Below are 19,661 nucleotides of genomic sequence, written 5' to 3' on the forward strand. Positions count from 1 at the left end.
ATTACATGTATTACATGTATATATATATGTATTACATGTATTACATGTATTACATGTATATATATATATATATATATATATATATATATATATATATATATATATATATATAACAAATACTTGGCCAATTAATGAGACCAATTGGTGAGGATATGAGGGTAAAATTTAAATGTAAGCAAATTTAGCTTAAAGGACCAGTGTGTAACATTTAAGAGGATCTATTGGCAGAAATGGATTATGATATTTATAAGTATGTTTTGATTAGTGTATAATCGCCTGAAAATAAAAATTGTTGTGTTTTCATTACCTTAGAATGAACCATTTATATCTACAGAGGGAGCGGTCCCCTTCCACGGAGGCCACCATTCAAGTTTTTTCGAGTTTCATGGTCATCGTAGTTTCTCATACACTCTTGGAACAGGATGGTGAGGCAAGCTGTATTCAAATGGTTGCAAACTGCAATTTCACCACTAAATCCTACACACTGCTCCTTTAAGTGAAAATACATTGCTGGACAGAGAAAGCACAAAAACAAAACATAATGAAGGCCACATTATTGCAGTTTGGTTGCGATTTGAGGGAGAGTGATTTTAGTTGACTTTCAATTACATTGGAAGATGTATGTCTTAATGACTTAATACAGCGAGAGGTTTTGTTTCGGATGCTTATAATTTAACATTTTAAAGATCTATCCAAAGACATTACAAATGAGACTGTTATCTCATTATATTACTTGAGCCATTACATATGATTTTGATAAACAGAACAAATTACTCTTTACTTCTTCACTATAGGCTCTCTGTTGGAACTGTTTTAACTGTCAACAGCGCGAAAAGTGTTTGCAGCAATCATGTAAAAGAAAATTCTGATATAATCTCAAATTGGAGAGATGGAGGAACAAGATATGCCATCCATTACGCATAACATCCTTAGCTCTATGTCATCCCATCACTTTCCCAGGAGTAGTACATCATTTAAAACATCCCTGTGAAAATTAAAAAGGTTGGGGTTTTTTTTCAAAACCATAGAATGATATTTTGTATCAATGCCCTTGATATGAATAAGTTATTTCCTGCCAGACCTTGTCCCTCTCGTCTGCCTGGTTTAAATCTCTTAGGGCTGTGAGAGCTCTGCATCCTCCTTAATTTATGAGCCACAGATCAGGTTATCCTAGAATATCGGCCTAAACAGGCCTGATAGATCAGATATGGAATACATTTCCTCAGCAGAACAGAGTACGCTACCACTATTACCAGACACACACACTCTACGCTCCCAGTTAAGTGATCTGAGGACTTCATACTGCCAATGTTTCATATCCTCTCCTCCTTACTGACACTTTATCTGCATACCGGCATCTCTGAAGATTGAACACTTAGGCAAGACAATGACAGGCTCTCTTGCCGTTGTCACTTCTCATTCTAGGTCCAGTCTAATGCCGCTTACTGGGCTTCTGCCAATAACAGACTCCCCCTCCTCCCCTCACCATCAAACAACCATAGTCTACCTAGCTTGGATAGCAAAGGAGCACTTGATGTCTGTGACACTCATTTGTCAATTAGCAGGCCCCTTCCCGTGTTGACATACAGCTACTTGAAAGATAGAGCGATGCCTGTGACGAATTAAGAGAGACAGATGAGTGAAGCATGAGCGCAGAGTAATACTATAATGTTCTTTAGATATGAATATAAAACGACACAGCTGACAGGCCATACAAGGTTTTATTTCATTTCTCAATGTACCAAGCCTCCCTACTTTGTCTTCTTTGTTCTCTTTTCATCAGACTACTTACATCTCATTTTGACAGCCGGGCGACATTTAGAGCACTTTCGTTTTGAAACGCGAGTTAGCATACTTGATTTGTCATTAAAATGCAAAACGCCTGCCATCACCAACATAGCCTGGGTGAGCACATACCCCCTCAGACACACACAGACACAGGCACACACTTACTGTACATACACACACATACACAGGTAGCTGAGGTTCATCTGCAATGCAAAAGTCCAGTATGGTCCCCTCTTTCTTAATGGCAGGCTGAAATTCAACTTAAAAGTCTAATGTCAGGAGTTCATCTGCTACACATAATTCTTATAAGTATAAATGAATTAAAGATCTATGTTGTCAGACATTTAAAGGCAGCTGCCTTGCTCCAATTTTGTATCAACTTTACCACAACCTGACCATGTCTGCAATAACAGAATGCAGTAGAATCGAAATGCACCACTTCTAACTGTAACTGCAACAGTGGAACCACTCCATTGTGGCACTGGGTGAAAAGACAACATAGCAGGATGATACGCAAGCTAATTAAGGCTTACCATTATAAAGCATTATTCATGTTACTAACCAGATACAGTATGTTAAATTTGTCCGGTCTGACAGTAGACAGAGCAGGTCAACCACTGCAGGAGGCAGCTACCAATGATGGAGAAGAGTCAAGTACCTGTGTTAGATTAACTGGTTTCCCTGTTAACTTGTGACTGTTCTCTGAAAGGATCAATGGTTGCTTGAAGTGATTGCAATAAAATTTCAGAGAATACCCATCTAATTTGTTTTGGAGTCATAAACAAGTGAAACTGTGATACCACCAAGAACTATTCAATCGCATTTGACATTGCACTATTGTACAAAAATAATAACTAATCCAGTTCACTACCAAACTCCTTCTCATTTTAGGTGTGCATATTAGTGAGTATACAGTGAATATACAGTACCATATAGCTACGACCGGTAAATAACTCAGATCGCCTTTTGACCAATCTCAACGTATTTGCAAAAGATCAATTTGGACTTATAAGATCTTTCACACTTATGTCTCCAATATTTTGCCACAGCGAACAGAATATTAGAAATACCTTTATCATAATGTAATTCAATACAACACAATCACAAACTACAGCCACCTAAATTATCATAGACTTGAATTAACACTCTCTGACAAAGTCACAACAAAAACTGAATATGCTAAAGGAGGGAATTACTGTATTGTAATATTTTGTACAGGTGTTCCTATTTTGGTGTACATTTTAAGCACCATACTTTAATAAAGTTTGTTCTGCTGTAGATAGCATTTGTCTAACAGATGTGGTCTGTAAAAATGCAGATCAACTGGAATGACCAACATTATGATCAACTACAGCAAATATTTGACACTTGTTTGTAACATATTTTACATGCATTTTTACATTACACATGCAGAAATCATTATCACATGTGTTGATAGGACAAGTGATGGGAAGATATAACTAGCTAAAACAGATCTAAGTAAAATATAGCAAGCTTAACTTTCAGGTTAGGTTTAAGGTTTCACAAACGCTGTCATTGCACAAATGTGATTTGTTTATCAAGATGACATGTCACATCTGAGAAGAAAGGTTGTCACTGTTCTAACAATAAGTTAGGATTCTTCCCGTGACTCAGAGACATGCGTCCTCCTCAAACCTCATGTGTCCAGGGCGGTAACACTGCATGTAAGAGTTGCAGGCACCCAAAGTGCACCACAGTCACAGAGCAGAATCATGTCATGACAGCACATGCCCACTCACTGCATTGAGTACACACCTGACCTGAAACAAAGTGGACGACACAAGACTATCCAAGCCCGTCCTGAGACAGAAATCTCACTGTGAGCCACACTTCTCAACACATTGATGAGACAGGCTGACACTGCAGCACACAGAGGGAGAGGTGTGGGTGTGACAGCCCGCTACTATAATTCCATCCTGCCATTACCTGCCCAGCCAGTCACAGTTATGCTCACAGAGACAGATGCACAAACATTGCACGCAAGCAAACATGCACAAGCATACACACAAACATAAATTTATGTACAACACACACCAAAACACACAGGACGTTAAAGGTGATGCCAGGGCATTGCTTCTCATTGTGACTCATTGTCAGGTTGCTGGATGAGTGTTGTCAATTGAGCTGACAGAAATAAGCATATTAGCTACAACAAACTCTGGCAATGTCTCTTTCTAGATTTGAGTCAAGCGGCATGAAGAAGTGCATGATGCTGAAGACAGTCCACTGAGTTTCACTTGCATGTGCATCTGTTTACACCTGGTTTGCTTGAGCTGAAACTGAAACAAGGTCATGGTGTCAATACACAAATATCTCTATCTGACATGTAAGGTCAGATAGTAGATTCCTGAATGTTGAGGCTATGAGATAAATAATTATATTATATGATAATATTATATATATATATATATATATATATATATATATATATATATATATATATATATATATATATATATATATATATATGATATTGTGATATAAGGCTTAGTATAATCTGTGATTTTGGACACTCTAATATTGCAATGAAGCTTAAATGTCGTCTTTTCTTGATATTTAAGGCTCCATTATACATGATATATTGGTCATCTCATCTTATCGGTATCCAGCAAAAATTGAAAAAAATAAAATTAAAATAAACATCTATCACATATAAAACTATCAAGGTTATTTGATATGTGGATAATTATTTTCTTTACTACAAGGGCAAAAGTGTGCCTTTACATTTATTTTAGCCATAATATGCTACGTCTGTTTAAATGTGACATTCAGTAGCCAATGTTGAATGGTCGAAGCTAATATCTAGCTTTCTGTGTAAATGTCTAAAAAAATGTTTGCGATGAATTACAATTAACTGTTTTCAGTATGACAGTCATCTTGCATGAAAGCCCACCAGTTAGAAAAACAACCCAAGAGAAAAGATGTTTGAAAATGTTATGTGAAATAAATGAATGTTTTGAAACTGAGTTGATTTGTGCTCATTTCTTTGAGTGATCGCAGATACTGGGAGACAGAGTTGTGTTTAGTATTATATCAGGACAGGTACTTGTGAAGCAGTGTTTTTTAAAGTGAATCTGCACCAAGCATAAAAGTTATAGAAAAGTTACAACTCCACTAGTGAAAATGAAAACTAGTAATTATATTTTCTCAAACTGTACACTTCAAGTACCAGTATCTTACTGAAAACATTGTTAATTTTTTATATCAAGATATTGTGTCAGAAATATTGTGGTATTTGATTGTATCCTTACCACCAAACTCTACTCAAAGAGCTACATACAAATACAGCAGCACAAAGAGTTCAGGGGCAGAAATGCAATTTTTTTTTTTACAGGAAAAACTTTCCACTATTAAGCTGTGAGTCAGGGGTCTCTTAGGTGCATTCTTATGGGGATCAAAACTACTGAGGGGGTTGCTATGCCTTAGCATATAACTTTATCACATGTTGAGCTGCTTATTGAATTTCACAGCTCCACCCACCCATGACCTCCCAATGTTGTCATGTGAGCACCTACAGGCACCAATCGTGACAGAGAACGACTTTAAGAGAGAGTAGTGGATATATAGGTTAGGGTGTGAGTGTGTGCATGGTGGAAAGGCTTGCACAGCCACACTAGCGGGTCAGTAATGTATACTTTATAGCTATGGATAGTGATACAGTGATCAATCAGCTTACACTTGGATTTAACGTTATCAATAAGACTCACTTGTGGGAATCACATTTTTCCGAGTGTCTGTAAAAGTATCCTCATAACATGCAGGAGGTTTAAAAAGGGAGAAAGGAGATGTAGCCTACGTATGAAACATTCACAACAAAAAAGGAAAACTCTCTCTAGACATGTTTTATGCTAGCTCGGTATACACATTTTCAATGTGGACCATTCAAACACACTGTCTATAGGAGAAAAAGATGAAGCACTATGTAACAAATCACTTTGCCCACTAGCAAACCATCAATCAATAGTCCACCGATTTGAGCCCCCTCTGTTGCTCTTCCTGAGGTTTGACTGCATGACTTTAATAAAAGTGAAAACTCATGCACAACCATCTCCCTTACTGCTGGTAAATGTATTTATTACATTGTTACATTTATTCATCAGGTATATGAACAAGCATCACAACAGTTCCTTATATGTACACAGATGCTAGCTAAATTATCCAATCAGAGGACCATTGACCAAATTTTTGTGGTCAGATACACCTGACGAAGGTCATGCAGACCAAAATGTTATAATAAAGAAAATATACCAGCAGTAAGGAGAGTTACTGGAGTTGTTACTTTTATTCAAGTACTGCTTCAATAATAAAATGTTACTCAATAGCCTCATTGTACATTGTGAACAATTCATGCCTATACATGCAATTTGATTTATCTGTGTATTCAGGTTCAGTTAACCAAGGGCAGCCCTCAAACTCAACAATCCTTGTAATAGTCTGAATAATCGCCCATCGTAGCACATTTACAATGACTGGGACAACACCTTATGTAAAGGGGAGGACCATACTAAAACTGCAAAACTGCCCACATGAATACAGTAAATATTGGGTCAGTAGGTCATAGGTCATACATTTCCTGGGACTAATTTTTTTTTTTTTTTCCAGCAACATTTGTTTCAAATTCATAGTTACACACATTCACAGTACCTTGCTCAGAGACACTTCAACAGTGGGTTCATTCATTAATTTATCCATTAACACCAAACATATTTTTCCAGCTGATCTGAACACTGTGTGCGAATGACGGATTTTGCAATATGACACAATGTCAATCATTTAAATTGAGGTCTCCACATCTCCAGCACAGACAACTGCCTCAAGACAACAATTTTCAACAAAAAAAATCACTTCTATTCAGAAGGCTTCATGGCCTGACAGTCATGAAACAAAAGCACCTTATAACCTTTCTTTTACTTGCCAGATCAACTATGCTAGTCCTGCTGTTGAAATGGCAGCCCCCTCTGAAGCAGCTGCCATGAGGTGTTCCTTCATGTACTGACAGAGGAATCTTTTCTTCTATTTGCCCCCGAATTAGCATGTCACATTTATCGATTGCACCTTTCATCCTGCCCCAGCGTGGCACCAGCCCAGTTCTAACACTCATTCAGCTCTTTGATGTTCTGATGACACACTGACGACCTATAGACCGGGGGCACACATTCAATTGCACCTAATGTAAAGATGCATGTCTCTCAGTAAGGGACTGAGAGAGAGAGAGAGAGAGAGAGAGAGAGAGAGAGGGAGAGAGAGGGAGGGAGAGAGACAGAGACAGACAGCATATTGCATCAGGGTGATTACTTGTTTACATGTGCATCTGTCATCTACCTGAGCTGATTGAAGCTCAGATCCAGCCTTCTTGCAAAATGGCCATATGTGTCTCCAAGGAAGTCTGGAATGTACTCACAGTCATGTCCGATGTAGGAAATCTTTAAGGAAAAAAAAACAGCTATAACTGTGAGATAAGTAGCAATAATACAATAGCATCCCTGGAATGAGCACAGCAAAATAATATTGTTTCAGGACACAATAAAACAATAATAATTTGGGGCCATTTGAATTAATTTTGAGTGATATAGGATGCGATGTAATGCAGCAGTTAACCCTACAGTGAGGACGTTTTACTGTTAACATCCAGAGGAGTAGAATGTAACTGAAGGCATGCTATTAATTTTGCATAGGCTACATTCATTTGCTTTATGCTTTCCAGTGATCATTACACATACTTACTGCATAATACTTTAACAGCTTCAACATACTACCTGCACTAAATACGCTTTATGACATGATGTAGCTGCAGAGTGGAGGCATTGTTCTCTCCAGGGAAGTTGTAGGAGGAACTGCAAAACTGAAAGTACCGACTGTAGCTACTGTGTCTCACACAACACACAAACTCAAAACCCGTATACATTTAGCACCAGTAACCTCAACTTTTAAAACAGTCACCGATACAGGCTATTATCGCCAAAATATGCGACAGAAACAGTTTCCAAAACAAACTTAACTTACTTGAGTCCCATTCAAAGCGACCAACGACTCGTAATGTGCCATAACTTTCTCCTGAAGATGACAGCACAGTGACTGTGTTTTAAAAAAAAAAAAAGCTATATGAGTTTATATCCAAAGTGCTGCTCACGTAAGCTGTTGTCAACATTAAATGGTGATATCTGTGGATGCGGCTACTTTGGCGATCTACTGGCGCTTTCCAATTTACTTTACAGTTTCCGCGTGCCGAATCAGCTGACCTGCTGTTGTGCGGAAGCACGCGGACACAGTGAACTCATAAAATGTCAGTGCTGCTGATTAGCTCCTGATGAAAAGACAGTCTAAGATTTCCCCTTGAATTTTGAAAACCTACTGTTTTATAAAATAAAAAAACACCTGCTTTTAGTTAAAACACCTTCACATTTTTTAAATTAAGCAGTTCCATAGCAAATACATTTTTGAATAACAAACTGTTCACAGCAAGATGAGACCTCAGACATCAATAATACACCTGGTTACAATGACTATACCACAGGACTGAGAAGTTATAAATATCTGGCATCTCCAGTGGCTCTTAATATAAATTAAAGAGTCCATTAAACTAAATTAAATGCCTCCATTTTATCTATGTTAGCATAAGAAGCTACTTTAGCTCTGTTAGGAGAGTTTAAGTGCTGCTCTTTATTGATGGTTTACCTGAGACATACTTGCCAAACTCATCTTTTAATCCCCATTCTTGAAGGAATTTGTGTTTTAAACCCAAAACATATTGCTTGGAAATACTTACAATAAAGCATAAATCTCCCTTTTGTGTGGCATGTTCAAGTAGGCCTGGCTAACATTATATTTTCAGAGATAGCATCTCCATGCCTTCCTTCTAGAGTACCATGACATGATGGGCTCATTGCTGCCCCCTGTGTCCATAAAACAAGTTCACAATTCTCACTTACCCGAGTGGCAGGCGATAGCTAGCCATGAAGTTTTGGTTAGTTTTGGCTTTTTATCCCAGGTTTTGAGATAGTTTGTCTGTCTGTCTGTCTCTGCGATTTTTCCCACCACCTTTCTGTGAACAGTTTTCACTGGAACTACTATATACTTTTATGTCTGTTTGTAATTTAGGTGAACTGACACTGAAATTGCTGAAAACGGCAAGTTGCGATAAGTGTTTTTTTCCCGTTGGATACAGGGGACAGCAATTAACCCATTACAGCTTTACTCAAGTAAAGTAAGTACCTCAAAATTGTACTGTAGTAGAGTACTTGAGTAAATGTAATTAGTTATTTTCTACTATTGCAAACAAGGTGGGATTTATGTTAATATCTGGATTAGCAACTGGGCAAAGCAAGCTACTGCCCTAGGGCCCAAGGAGCACCAAAAGCCCCAGGTTGTTAATTTGATTAATCCCAAATTTGTTTATGAATTTGCACCAATAAAGTAAATTAATTGGGGCCTGTATTATGCTTTATGATATGGTCTTGTAGAGGGGCGCTGTGTCAAAAAATAGTTTTAAAACTGTAATTATTGTAATATATGATGTTGGTGGTGTTCCAGCACAGGAGTACAGGTTGGTTTGTGGGTCTGTGGGCAAATAATGAAGCTGCCATCTATAGTCTGCTGTACAGTGTACTTGATGGGAATTTGGAGGAGGCCCAATAGCAACTTTTTGCTCCAGGCCCACCAAACGGCATAATCCAGCTGTGTTTACCATTATTGGAAGTATTTTCAAACAATGTTTTACTTTTATAAGTGAGAAGGCTTCATTGTTTAGGAAGTAATAAGTTAAATATGTCAAATATATACTGGGTAAACTTCCCCTCTTCCAAATGGGAGCAATGCAGAACAGCTTCCCTAAGCTTTGCATCCAGGACTGGAGCCCATTCAGTGGATGATCCAGTCTGAAATGAGGCTATGGCTTCCTTAGTCAGGTGTTTAACTCTCTAACCCGTGAAAATAATACTATTCCACTCCCCAGTGTTAGTCAGACCTGGCAAAAATAGCAGCAGGTGTAGTCAGAGCGATTAGCATGTCCTAAGCAATAGACAATTTAAGTGAGACCAGTAAAAAGAGGAGAGAATGGTCACAGCACAGTCCTACAGCAGTCAAATTGAAACAATTTCTTGACAAATTCTAATAAATGTATTTTCTACTGTCCTAAACTAAGAAATTAACTTCTTGGGTTTGATCTACAGATTATTCTGTTCTGGGTTTGGGGGATGAGCTCTGTTCAGACTTCATGGTTACACTGTAATTAATACTTGTTGGTTCCACTTAACAATGCCACCTGTGGTGTGTAATATACATTATCTTTCTTATTATCATAAGACTAAACATAATACCAAAGGTTTGTGACATTGTGGTTGTTTTTGGCCCAGACCACATCGCAAAACCAATAAATACAATGTTTTTAATAACACAATGCAATGGTCTAAGACAAAACAATATGTCATCTGCAATGCAGTCAAAAGTGAAAGCAGGAGCCAAACCCTTATTGTATTCAGTGACTGATTACAAACCCGTGCTCCTGTCCATTCATCCATGGTTTGGGAGTATACGATTTAAGCTTTAAATTGGCTATTTTAATGGAATGGAAACACACATAGGAACACAAACTGCTTTTTGATGTGATGTGACTTGCGTATCTTGGTTTAATTTCTAGGATTAAGTGTATAGTCATTGTTAGTATAGACTGGGGTTTTTGTGTGCAATCTTGTCCTGAATGTTAATTTTGTTAATAATGATATGTATCTGCATGTAAGAAATCTGATCCTGAGTTCAAATGCATTATGTATCTCTAAATTCATGACTGTAGAGATAACTGGAGGAAGATATAATGGCACTGGGTGATCATTAAATTGCTTATGTGGGTCTTATGGCAAATTTGTAATTGAAACATTATCACATTAATTTGACTCTCACTTATCTTTCTATTCATATTTTGACCCTGCTGCCACAGAATGTCCAAGTGGGGGAAACAAATCATCATATATATAAAGGCTTTGAATGGGAAAAGTCTGCCACCTAATCTATAGGTCAAAGAACATAAAAACATGGCAGGTGGTAACAATATTGTTTTATGAAACTTTGAAATAAAATAAAATTTTGATTCAGATAAAATGTGAACAAATAAACTTACTTGCCACTTTCATTCTACACACCAATTTAGTGTGAAACATATATATTTCTTTTTCAAGGAATATGAATGTAAACAAACCTTTACAGCTTTATATTAAGCAAATGACACAATTTAGTGTAGTTCTGCAGGTCAACTGCGCAATAAGAGCACATTGTACAATAGTTGTGCATAAATTGTTACATTAGTGCGGTCTCATGATATGTCTGTTTATTGCCTACTTGAGTCTGTGCCTGTTTAACACTTTTCCAAACAACTTTAATTTCACTTTTATTATTGTGGGATGATGTCTTACTGTCCCTACCCACAATACAGGATTGTGCAGTCATGTTGACAAGATGAGAATATATATTATTATTATTACTTTTGAATAACTAAAGTTTAGACTTTAGTCACCAAACTCTCTTTCATTAATTCATTCAATCATTTTTCCATGTGCCACTGTGGCCTGAGAGCATGCAAGCAGCTACTGCTACACTGCCAAACACTAAAGCAGCTTACCACACTGCTATGTGTATCATTCTCTAATTGAAGCTGTGCTAATAGCTGCTGTGGGGCTTTGATGAAGTGTGGGGGCAAAACCTGCATATTTTTGGGTCACAGTGGCACTTGGTTGAGAGAATCAGAAAGTTTGAGAACACCATGTTGTTCCTCTGCCTCACTGTGTGTTGTGTGACGTCACACGGGACCTCCCATACGCGGAAAAGCTCACTTTCTCCCCGGTGCCCGCCCGGAGAGAGGGAGCGAGAGTCTGCATGGCTTCGGTCTCCACTGTGCTCCTTGCGGTGCTTCACATTTGACAGAATGTAATGGTTGGTGTGTTTGTGTAATGCAAAACAGTTTTGTTTAGACAGAAGGACTACGTCTTAATGTTGTTACAGAGTTATTTTTTTTTATCCTCTTACCTCTCTGACGTTTTACATCGGAGCTTAGTAGGCAATGATTCCAGGTAATGTCGTGTCACGGACTTTCCTGTAAACCTGTCCTTCCTCCTTGGACTTTTAGAAAAATCTTTTCTACTTCATGCATGCGTTTTAATGGTTTTAATACTCTCCTGTACAGCCTGTATCCTCTTTTATGTGTTTTTGAGATATTTGGAGATTATATGTGTCTCTTTAAAAAAACCCAACAACAACCCCACAGGCTTTATGGCTGGAATATCGTCTCAAAGTAATTAATAGAGTGAAAAAGGACTGAGATAAAATAATAATAACTTTTAAGTTTGTGAAGCGCTCCAAAACAGTCAGAGCTTATGAAAAATTATAAATATAGGTGAGAGTTGAAGGTCTGTAATTAGGAAAGTTGTTTAATTGTGTGTTTTCTATTTTATGTGGCTATATATAAATTAGTGGAATGTGTTCTTCCTCGCTTCATAGCAAGAAGTCGGCCCAGCGCATAGCGCACAGTAATCCTGCAAGTCCAACATATTTCCTCATGAGATGTAAATAGTTGTATTTGCATGCGTAGAGTGATTCATAAACATGTCAGTGTTATGAAATATATGGGGATATTAAAACTTTCTATTTAAATATTATGAATTATGGTCGCAAAAATGTGTTCCCATTTAAGGGGAATGCCGAGTATTTTTGTGTCTGGTGCAGAAGCCCATTCGTCATACGGACAATAAAGAGGGTTTTCGTCTGACAGTGAAAATTTATGGTTGCCCTTCTTTGCCCTAATAACTCACATATTGTGTCACGGACTGACAGCCCTTGCAGAAAACAGCAAGCCTGTTATCAATCACACATCTTTGCATATTGTGAAACGTCCCCCCTTTTCTGCCAGACAAAAAACATTTTTGTCTGCTGCGCTCATTTTGATTTTTTTCCCTCCTTCTTACAAACTCATTAAATTGAGAAGAACTGTTGGTCTATTTTTGGAGCTGCGGTTTATTTATATTACACATGTACTAAAAATTATGACATGTATTCACAGAGAAGACAATTATTGCTTGTTTTTATTTATTCATATAGGCCTAGTTTACCAAGCTGTAGTCAGCCATGCAGACCAGTAAAGGCCTATAAACTGAAACCAATCGTTTTCTGCAAAATGGCTTTTTCCTGAGTAACAGTTTTATTTCTAAACTGTTGCAGAAGATTCGACTATTTACCATGTGGATAAAATGTTTGTTTTTATTTTATTCACTGTACCCTTCACCCCAAATTGCATTTGCAGATTATGAACTCAAAGACATTGTGTGCTTTATTTATATAGGGCATAGTTTGTTTCCCCCCCCACCACCAAAATATATATTTTGCCCCCTGACTGTCCACTCCAGGTTTTCGTGCTCTCCAAGTTGACCTGTCAAGCAGATTACCACAGAAAGAGATTAATGGCAGAGGCGGGTTGCAATAATAATCGTTTTGTTTGATGTGACAACTTTGATAGGCGTTGATTTACTTACAAACTGATAGGCTTTTAATTGAGCGCCTCCATCCCGATTGAGATGAAAGGAAAACCGCATTGAAAAGCTGCCCGATTGCCCCGAAGCCTCAATACTGATTAGCCATCTCAGCGGTGAATAGTTCAAGGCATTTTAAACTTCTTTTCTCAACGGCCTGACAGACCATTCCTCTTCTTTTCTTTCTCCCTGTCCGCTTTTCTACCTCTTAAAGAAAATAAATCATTTTCATTGTATGTAAATAAAATCGAGCTGACATCAATATAAAATGTCTGGATTTCTTTTTTGTGCCCTGTCTTTGTTATTCTTGTTGCAGATGACAGTGTGCCCGAGGCAGATGACAGGTTTTAACAACACAATGGCAGATGCGTTTAGCCAAAATGGACAGGGTTCAGTTTTGAGAGACCGTGGTGTCTCACCGGGTTGTTACACATTATAATTTTTGAATGAACGTCTACTCTTGCAGATTGTTTGAACTAACTTATTTCGGACGGATATGCTAAATATTGTAGATAATGGAAATAGTAATTATTAATTTGTCCCTTTTAACTTTCTGTTTTGTTAATCATGTGATATTTGTTATATCTTATGGGTTTTTTTTTTTCATTTGTTCACTACACGTTTTTTTTCTTTCGTGGCAGCAGTATTTTCCCCAAGGCTTCTTGTTAACACCATAATCGGCCGATTATAGCAAAAGCACTTTAGCACCTTAAAGCACTTACACCTACTCCGCAGAACATGTAAGCTGGACTGTCTGCAGGTTGTTAAAGTTGCATCATGTGTGCCACCTTCGAGGTGTTTGATGAAGAACTCCAAAAGTGACATACTTTGTTGAACAAGCGACATAATGTAGCCTATTTTAGTGCACAGCTTTTGCTTCTTATTCCCCACATTGTTGGGGATGTCGGTGTATCTAGAAATTAAATCTCAACTCGAGAATCGATTTATTTCCTGTGAAAACTTTGTGTCTCTTGCAGAATGTCTCTCCCCATTTGTTCTTTTCCCGCAGTCACACTGGCATGTAATCAGCCACAATAGCTGACATAAATCAAGCGGTGGATTGACAGCGTCTGACAAATAACTGATTGATTGCGGTGGAGCAGAATTGACACTTGACGGAGGGGTGGAGATAGAAATAGAAGGGCGGTGTATATTATACTGAAAACATGTGACATTCACATCCCTCCATCACTACATTGGTCTATTCCTGTCAACGCTTGTCTGTTTAGGGAATTCAAGCTGAAGTGGTTGGTTTTATGTTTGCCAGTGGGAAAAAAGTCTCAGTGGTGGACGTGCGTAATATGCGCACACTTTGTGCATCTCTCGGGTTGCAGACAACTGGAGAATAACAAATAAACACTTGTTAAGATAACGACAGAGTTCTGAATAACATATTTTCACCTATAAACTTTATGAACGAGTATTCTCGTAGCTATTTTAACGATGAAGCAGTGAGGAGGTCGGTAATACGTGTCCTCAGAAATCAGTAGGCTAATAGATCGTGCTATCACAACTTACACTGGTTTAATTCTAGACTGAGATTAAAAGTAATGTGTTTTTAGTGATAACAGCGTGATTTAACTCACCCATCAAAAAAAGGTGAATAAACTGAGTAGCCTACCGTTTGATTTAACGTCCATACACAAAACTCGATGACATCTTTCATAATAGACTGAAATACTGAAAAAGTGAGTGAATTATGTGTTATAACTCTAAGAACGGAGTGGTTGTTCATCTATTGTATTATTCCCACACTATTCTGTATAGAACCCGTAGCCCCACATGTAAAATAGTGTAAGCGTTCACAGTAACCAAAATATTGAAGCCCATCTCCTCCCCCGAGCTGTCGAAATAGAGGCGCTTACAAAGAGGAGAACGTCACATCCCCTTGACCCTCCAATCACCTCAGGGTCCTATTTGATTGGAAGGCGGCAAAGGCTTTAATCTCGGACTAATTCAGCTGCTTTTGAAGTGAAAATTTCTACCAGTTCGTACTTCGGGAGTACAGAGCGAGGACCTGCAGACAGACGCACACAAGGCGCAGCGCTCATGGTGCAAGACGCAGACTCGGATCTGCGATAACCTCGCACGGTCTCCTTCCAGCTGCCGCGCCTTGCTCCTTTACTACCAGGATTACCTATTATTGAACCGTTTTACGATTCTTTTTTTCTTTTTGCCCCGAGAGAGAAGCTCGAAGCTTTGTTGATTTTCTTAATGAATCTGACGAAAGCATCGCCGTTTAATTTCCTGACAATTGGGACATGATCACATCGCCCTCGGCGTCTGCCCTGAAAAATAGTGATATTTGTGTAGTCTGGGAAAGCAGCAGTTCTCGGAATAGCAGCTCAGCGAGCATCAACAAGCCTTTTCTCCTCTCCGCACCACCGTCTGATCCACTACGGCAAGCAAACCGACTTCCCATCAAGGTTTTGAAAATGCTTACCGCACGGTCGGGACACATTTTGCACCCGGAGTATCTGCAGCCTTTGCCTTCTACCCCGGTTAGTCCAATAGAGGTAAGAAGAAGATTTTGAATACTTAACGTCAGTGTAATTACGATGTTTTATTGTATTTTAGTCATTGGTGCTTCGTGTGACAACGTTGTGGGAGCTTATTGCTGTTACCCCGTAATATATCCTGTCCAGCCGTGATTCCGGTGTGTAAAACAGTTATGTGTGGTATAAAGCCTCACAATTTGGTTATAATAATCAACACGGTTGTTGTTTTGTTCACGTAAGAGCCGTGCGTAATTATAACATTCATATTTCCGTTTGGAAATGTCAGCGAATATCACTATTAAACGGCTTTCTCACTGGCTGTACATTTTGTAATCGTAAAAGAAAGCATTCGATGTGCGTTTTAATAGCATTTATCAACATCTATTTAATCTTTTTGCAGCTAGATGCCAAGAAAAGTCCGTTGGCTCTGCTGGCGCAGACCTGCTCTCAGATCGGCAAACCGGACCCACCACCCTCCTCCAAATTATCCTCCGTAACATCAAATGGATCTAGTGAGAAGGAATCTAAATCCGGTCCTTTGAAAATGAGTGACATCGGTGTGGATGACAAATCTAGCTTCAAACCTTATTCTAAACCTTCAGATAAGAAGGATTCGTCTTCGGGCGTCTCAAGCGGAGAGAAGTCTGGTTTCCGAGTGCCGAGCGCCACCTGCCAGCCGTTTACGCCGCGGACAGGCAGCCCCCACTCCAGCACTTCAGCCTCCCCCATGCCATCAGAGGGGAAATGTGGGGAAAGGGATGAAAAGAAAGAGTCTGATTGTAATAAAAATGGCACTACGGACGGGTCTGGCACCACGAGCCACAGCAGGATAAGCGTGAGTTGTGGTGGAATTAACGTGGAGGTCAACCAACACCAGGAGACGACGCCTGGCACTAAAACCTCCTCCTCGGACTCCCCATCTGTAACTTCTGTATCCTCCGCATCCGTTCTTGGGTCAGGACTTGTGGCGCCGGTTTCTCCCTACAAACCGGGGCAGACAGTTTTCCCTTTGCCTCCTGCTGGTATGACCTACCCAGGTAGCTTGGCTGGGGCCTACGCTGGTTACCCTCAACACTTCCTGCCCCACGGAGGGAGCTTGGTAAACGCACAGCTGGCTAGTTCACTGGGCTGCAGTAAGGCTGGATCCAGCCCTTTGGCTGGGGCTTCTCCACCGTCCATCATGTCAGCCAGCCTGTGCAGAGACCCTTACTGCCTCAGTTACCATTGTGCCAGTCACTTAGCGGGCGCAGCCAGTGCTTCCTGCACGCACGACTCTGCAGCTGCAGCGGCCGCTAACGCCCTCAAATCCGGCTACCCACTAATGTACCCGACACACCCCATGCATGGCGTGCATTCCTCGGCGCCATCATTTAGCGGACACCCCCTGTACCCATACGGTTTCATGCTCCCCAACGACCCTCTCCCCCATGTTTGTAATTGGGTGTCGGCAAATGGACCGTGCGACAAGCGTTTCTCCTCCTCAGAAGAGCTCCTGAATCACCTGAGGACACACACTGCTTTTACTGGGGCGGAGAAGTTGATATCTGGTTATCCCGGGTCGTCATCACTGGCAAGCGCTGCTGCAGCGGCCATGGCCTGCCATATGCACATGCCACCGTCAGGAGCCCCCGGGAGCCCCGGAACTTTGGCTCTAAGGAGCCCGCATCACGCGTTAGGACTCAGCAGCCGCTACCATCCATACTCCAAAAGTCCCCTGCCAACCCCCGGTGCCCCTGTTCCCGTCCCCGCTGCCACCGGCCCTTACTACTCCCCTTATGCACTGTATGGCCAGAGACTCACCACAGCGTCAGCGCTTGGATACCAGTGAGGGAAAAAAAATGACTTTGAAAAGTTTATAGTACTAAGAATGCAAATATAAAGACTTTTATATTAACAGCGCTAAACATATGGGCGGGATCCGTGGACTTCAACTGTATTTATTTATATGTCGGCTTAAAAGCAGACGATAATAGCTGCAAATGGAAAATATTTGAGCAACTCAAAAAGTGCATTATGTTGAAACTGATCTCTATAGGTAAAGTGAAAACTCACACATGTTAGAGTACTAATTAAAGTAGGGGTCTTCATTTCCATGTTAATTTGAAATTGCTATGATTGTATTTGTTCTTATTTAATGTATCATTGAGAAGAAAATAATTTACATGCATGTTTGTTTCTTAAATTTCAAAAATTGTCCACATTTTAAATTGCCGTTATTTTTCAGGTGTACACCTTGGAAAGAGAATTGGTATTTTTTTGTATGTATTCTGGAAAAAATAAGAAACAATTCTGTTCCATATCTCCGTGTGCCTCATTTTCTGAAGTATTTACATTATTGAGCTTAAAATAATAGTTACATTTATATTCCACTGACAGATTTCGAAATTGATCTGTTAAATTAATGGTCTTTAAAAAAACCCTCATCGTTTCCCAGACATAGGCCTTTAGATTTTCCAGGCTGTCATACTTTTTAAAACAATTCATTACTGTCTTATCAGAAGACTATTTGCTGAAATAATGTGCATCGTTTCTTTCTTTCTTTGGTTTAAATGCCAAATAACTGAGAAGCTTTAAACATTTACTTTTATCAGAGCACACGTGTTATAAAGTTTAAATTAAATGCAACCTGAATGAGAGTGGGAATTGGTTGAGTGTGAGAGAGAGAGTGTGTGTGTGTGTGTGAGAGTGTGTGTGTGTGTACACAGAGTTAAACGGGCTATATAAAGTGTATTTGTATGAAATAATTTAGTTTGCTGGTGGGTGAATTTTGTCAATAGGTTGTTTGTGAAGGATCATTTATTGACAGGTGTTGTAGACTTCCTCGCTACTTTACCTGCGTAAAAAGTCAAATTTGTGAAATACGCCAGAAAAAAAGTTGGATAAGGACAGCTGATTTTTCTGTGTTTTTTAAAAACACGAGCACAGCTATGTATTTTAAACTGCTAAGTTAAAATATCAAAAAATCAATTTTACAACCTTAAGCGAAAGACGGACTTTAAATTGAATAATTTGTTGACTTTCAGGTTTAATGCACTAGAATTTTTACAAGCGTCTTCGACTGTGTCTTTTTTAAAATTTATGATAAAGCTGTGGGCTGAGAACTGATGCTCCAACTGGGTGTTGATATGTTGACGTGTAGGCCATTAACTGGTTTATATACAACACTGGTATGGGCTATTTTTGATTGGATGATAATTACCAGGATGCTACTATTTCATTTGCATTTGATAATCTCATCCACCTGTAAATCTAATGTACACAGCACAACATGTGTTATTAAAAAAATATCTGACTTGTGCAAAGTTGTGGGATTTTCATGCAGGTAGGCTATAACACTCACAAATCGTGGTTGGAATTTGCGCAGACCAGGCGCATATTGAAGTCATATATTTAAAAAAAAATTACAAATAACATCCCACATGAACAATTGAAAGTTTTTCATTATGTCGTTTTTTTTCTATTTTTCTCGCACAGATAACGGCAATGAGCGTCTATTGTTATAGCTGATTTTGTTTATGGCATTCATAAGAAAAAAAACAGCTGCATGTTTGAGCTTTATTGTCTTTTAATATTTAGAAAACTTTACAAATCAAAATCGTTGCATGGGTAAATAACTGAGTTCACACAGCCACAATTAATTATCCACAATGAATGGCGTAAAATCAACATAGTAATATAAAGGGCCTATATATTTTGCATGCATAAATCCTTCCTATCGTCGCCTCTAAACAACATTAACTTTGTCTTTCAGTTCTTCTGGACATACTGTTGATCCAGCTTTATCCCAGTTATTATTATTTATTTATAATACCACCTCAGCTGTGCTGTCCCTTATTGTCTATCG

At 39.0% G+C, this 19,661-nt stretch overlaps 2 protein-coding genes across 3 annotated transcripts in view; one reads left to right on the forward strand and one right to left on the reverse strand.

Annotated features, from left to right (window-relative positions):
* The window catches only part of lrmda (leucine rich melanocyte differentiation associated), a 206,905-nt gene extending 198,835 nt beyond the window's left edge, over positions 1-8,070 (reverse strand). Inside the window, exons 1-2 of one of the 2 annotated variants that reach the window (XM_044214272.1) lie at positions 7,813-8,070; positions 7,132-7,232 (exon numbers count right to left, since the gene is read on the reverse strand). In XM_044214272.1, the coding sequence (XP_044070207.1) occupies positions 7,132-7,232; positions 7,813-7,854 (143 nt within the window). In that variant the 5' untranslated portion in view covers positions 7,855-8,070. The remainder of the gene's footprint in view (positions 1-7,131; positions 7,233-7,812) is intronic. The other variant, XM_044214270.1, reaches the window with a different exon arrangement.
* A 6,714-nt stretch (positions 8,071-14,784) lies between these two features.
* znf503 (zinc finger protein 503) lies at positions 14,785-18,116 on the forward strand. Its single transcript, XM_044214269.1, has 2 exons — positions 14,785-15,835; positions 16,218-18,116. The coding sequence occupies exons 1-2, from the start codon at positions 15,581-15,583 to the stop codon at positions 17,643-17,645; spliced, it is 1,683 nt and encodes a 560-aa protein (XP_044070204.1). The 5' UTR covers positions 14,785-15,580; the 3' UTR covers positions 17,646-18,116.
* The last annotated feature ends 1,545 nt before the right edge of the window (positions 18,117-19,661 follow it).

Source organism: Siniperca chuatsi, linkage group LG11 (assembly GCF_020085105.1).
Source record: "Siniperca chuatsi isolate FFG_IHB_CAS linkage group LG11, ASM2008510v1, whole genome shotgun sequence".
NCBI lineage: Eukaryota > Metazoa > Chordata > Actinopteri > Centrarchiformes > Sinipercidae > Siniperca > Siniperca chuatsi.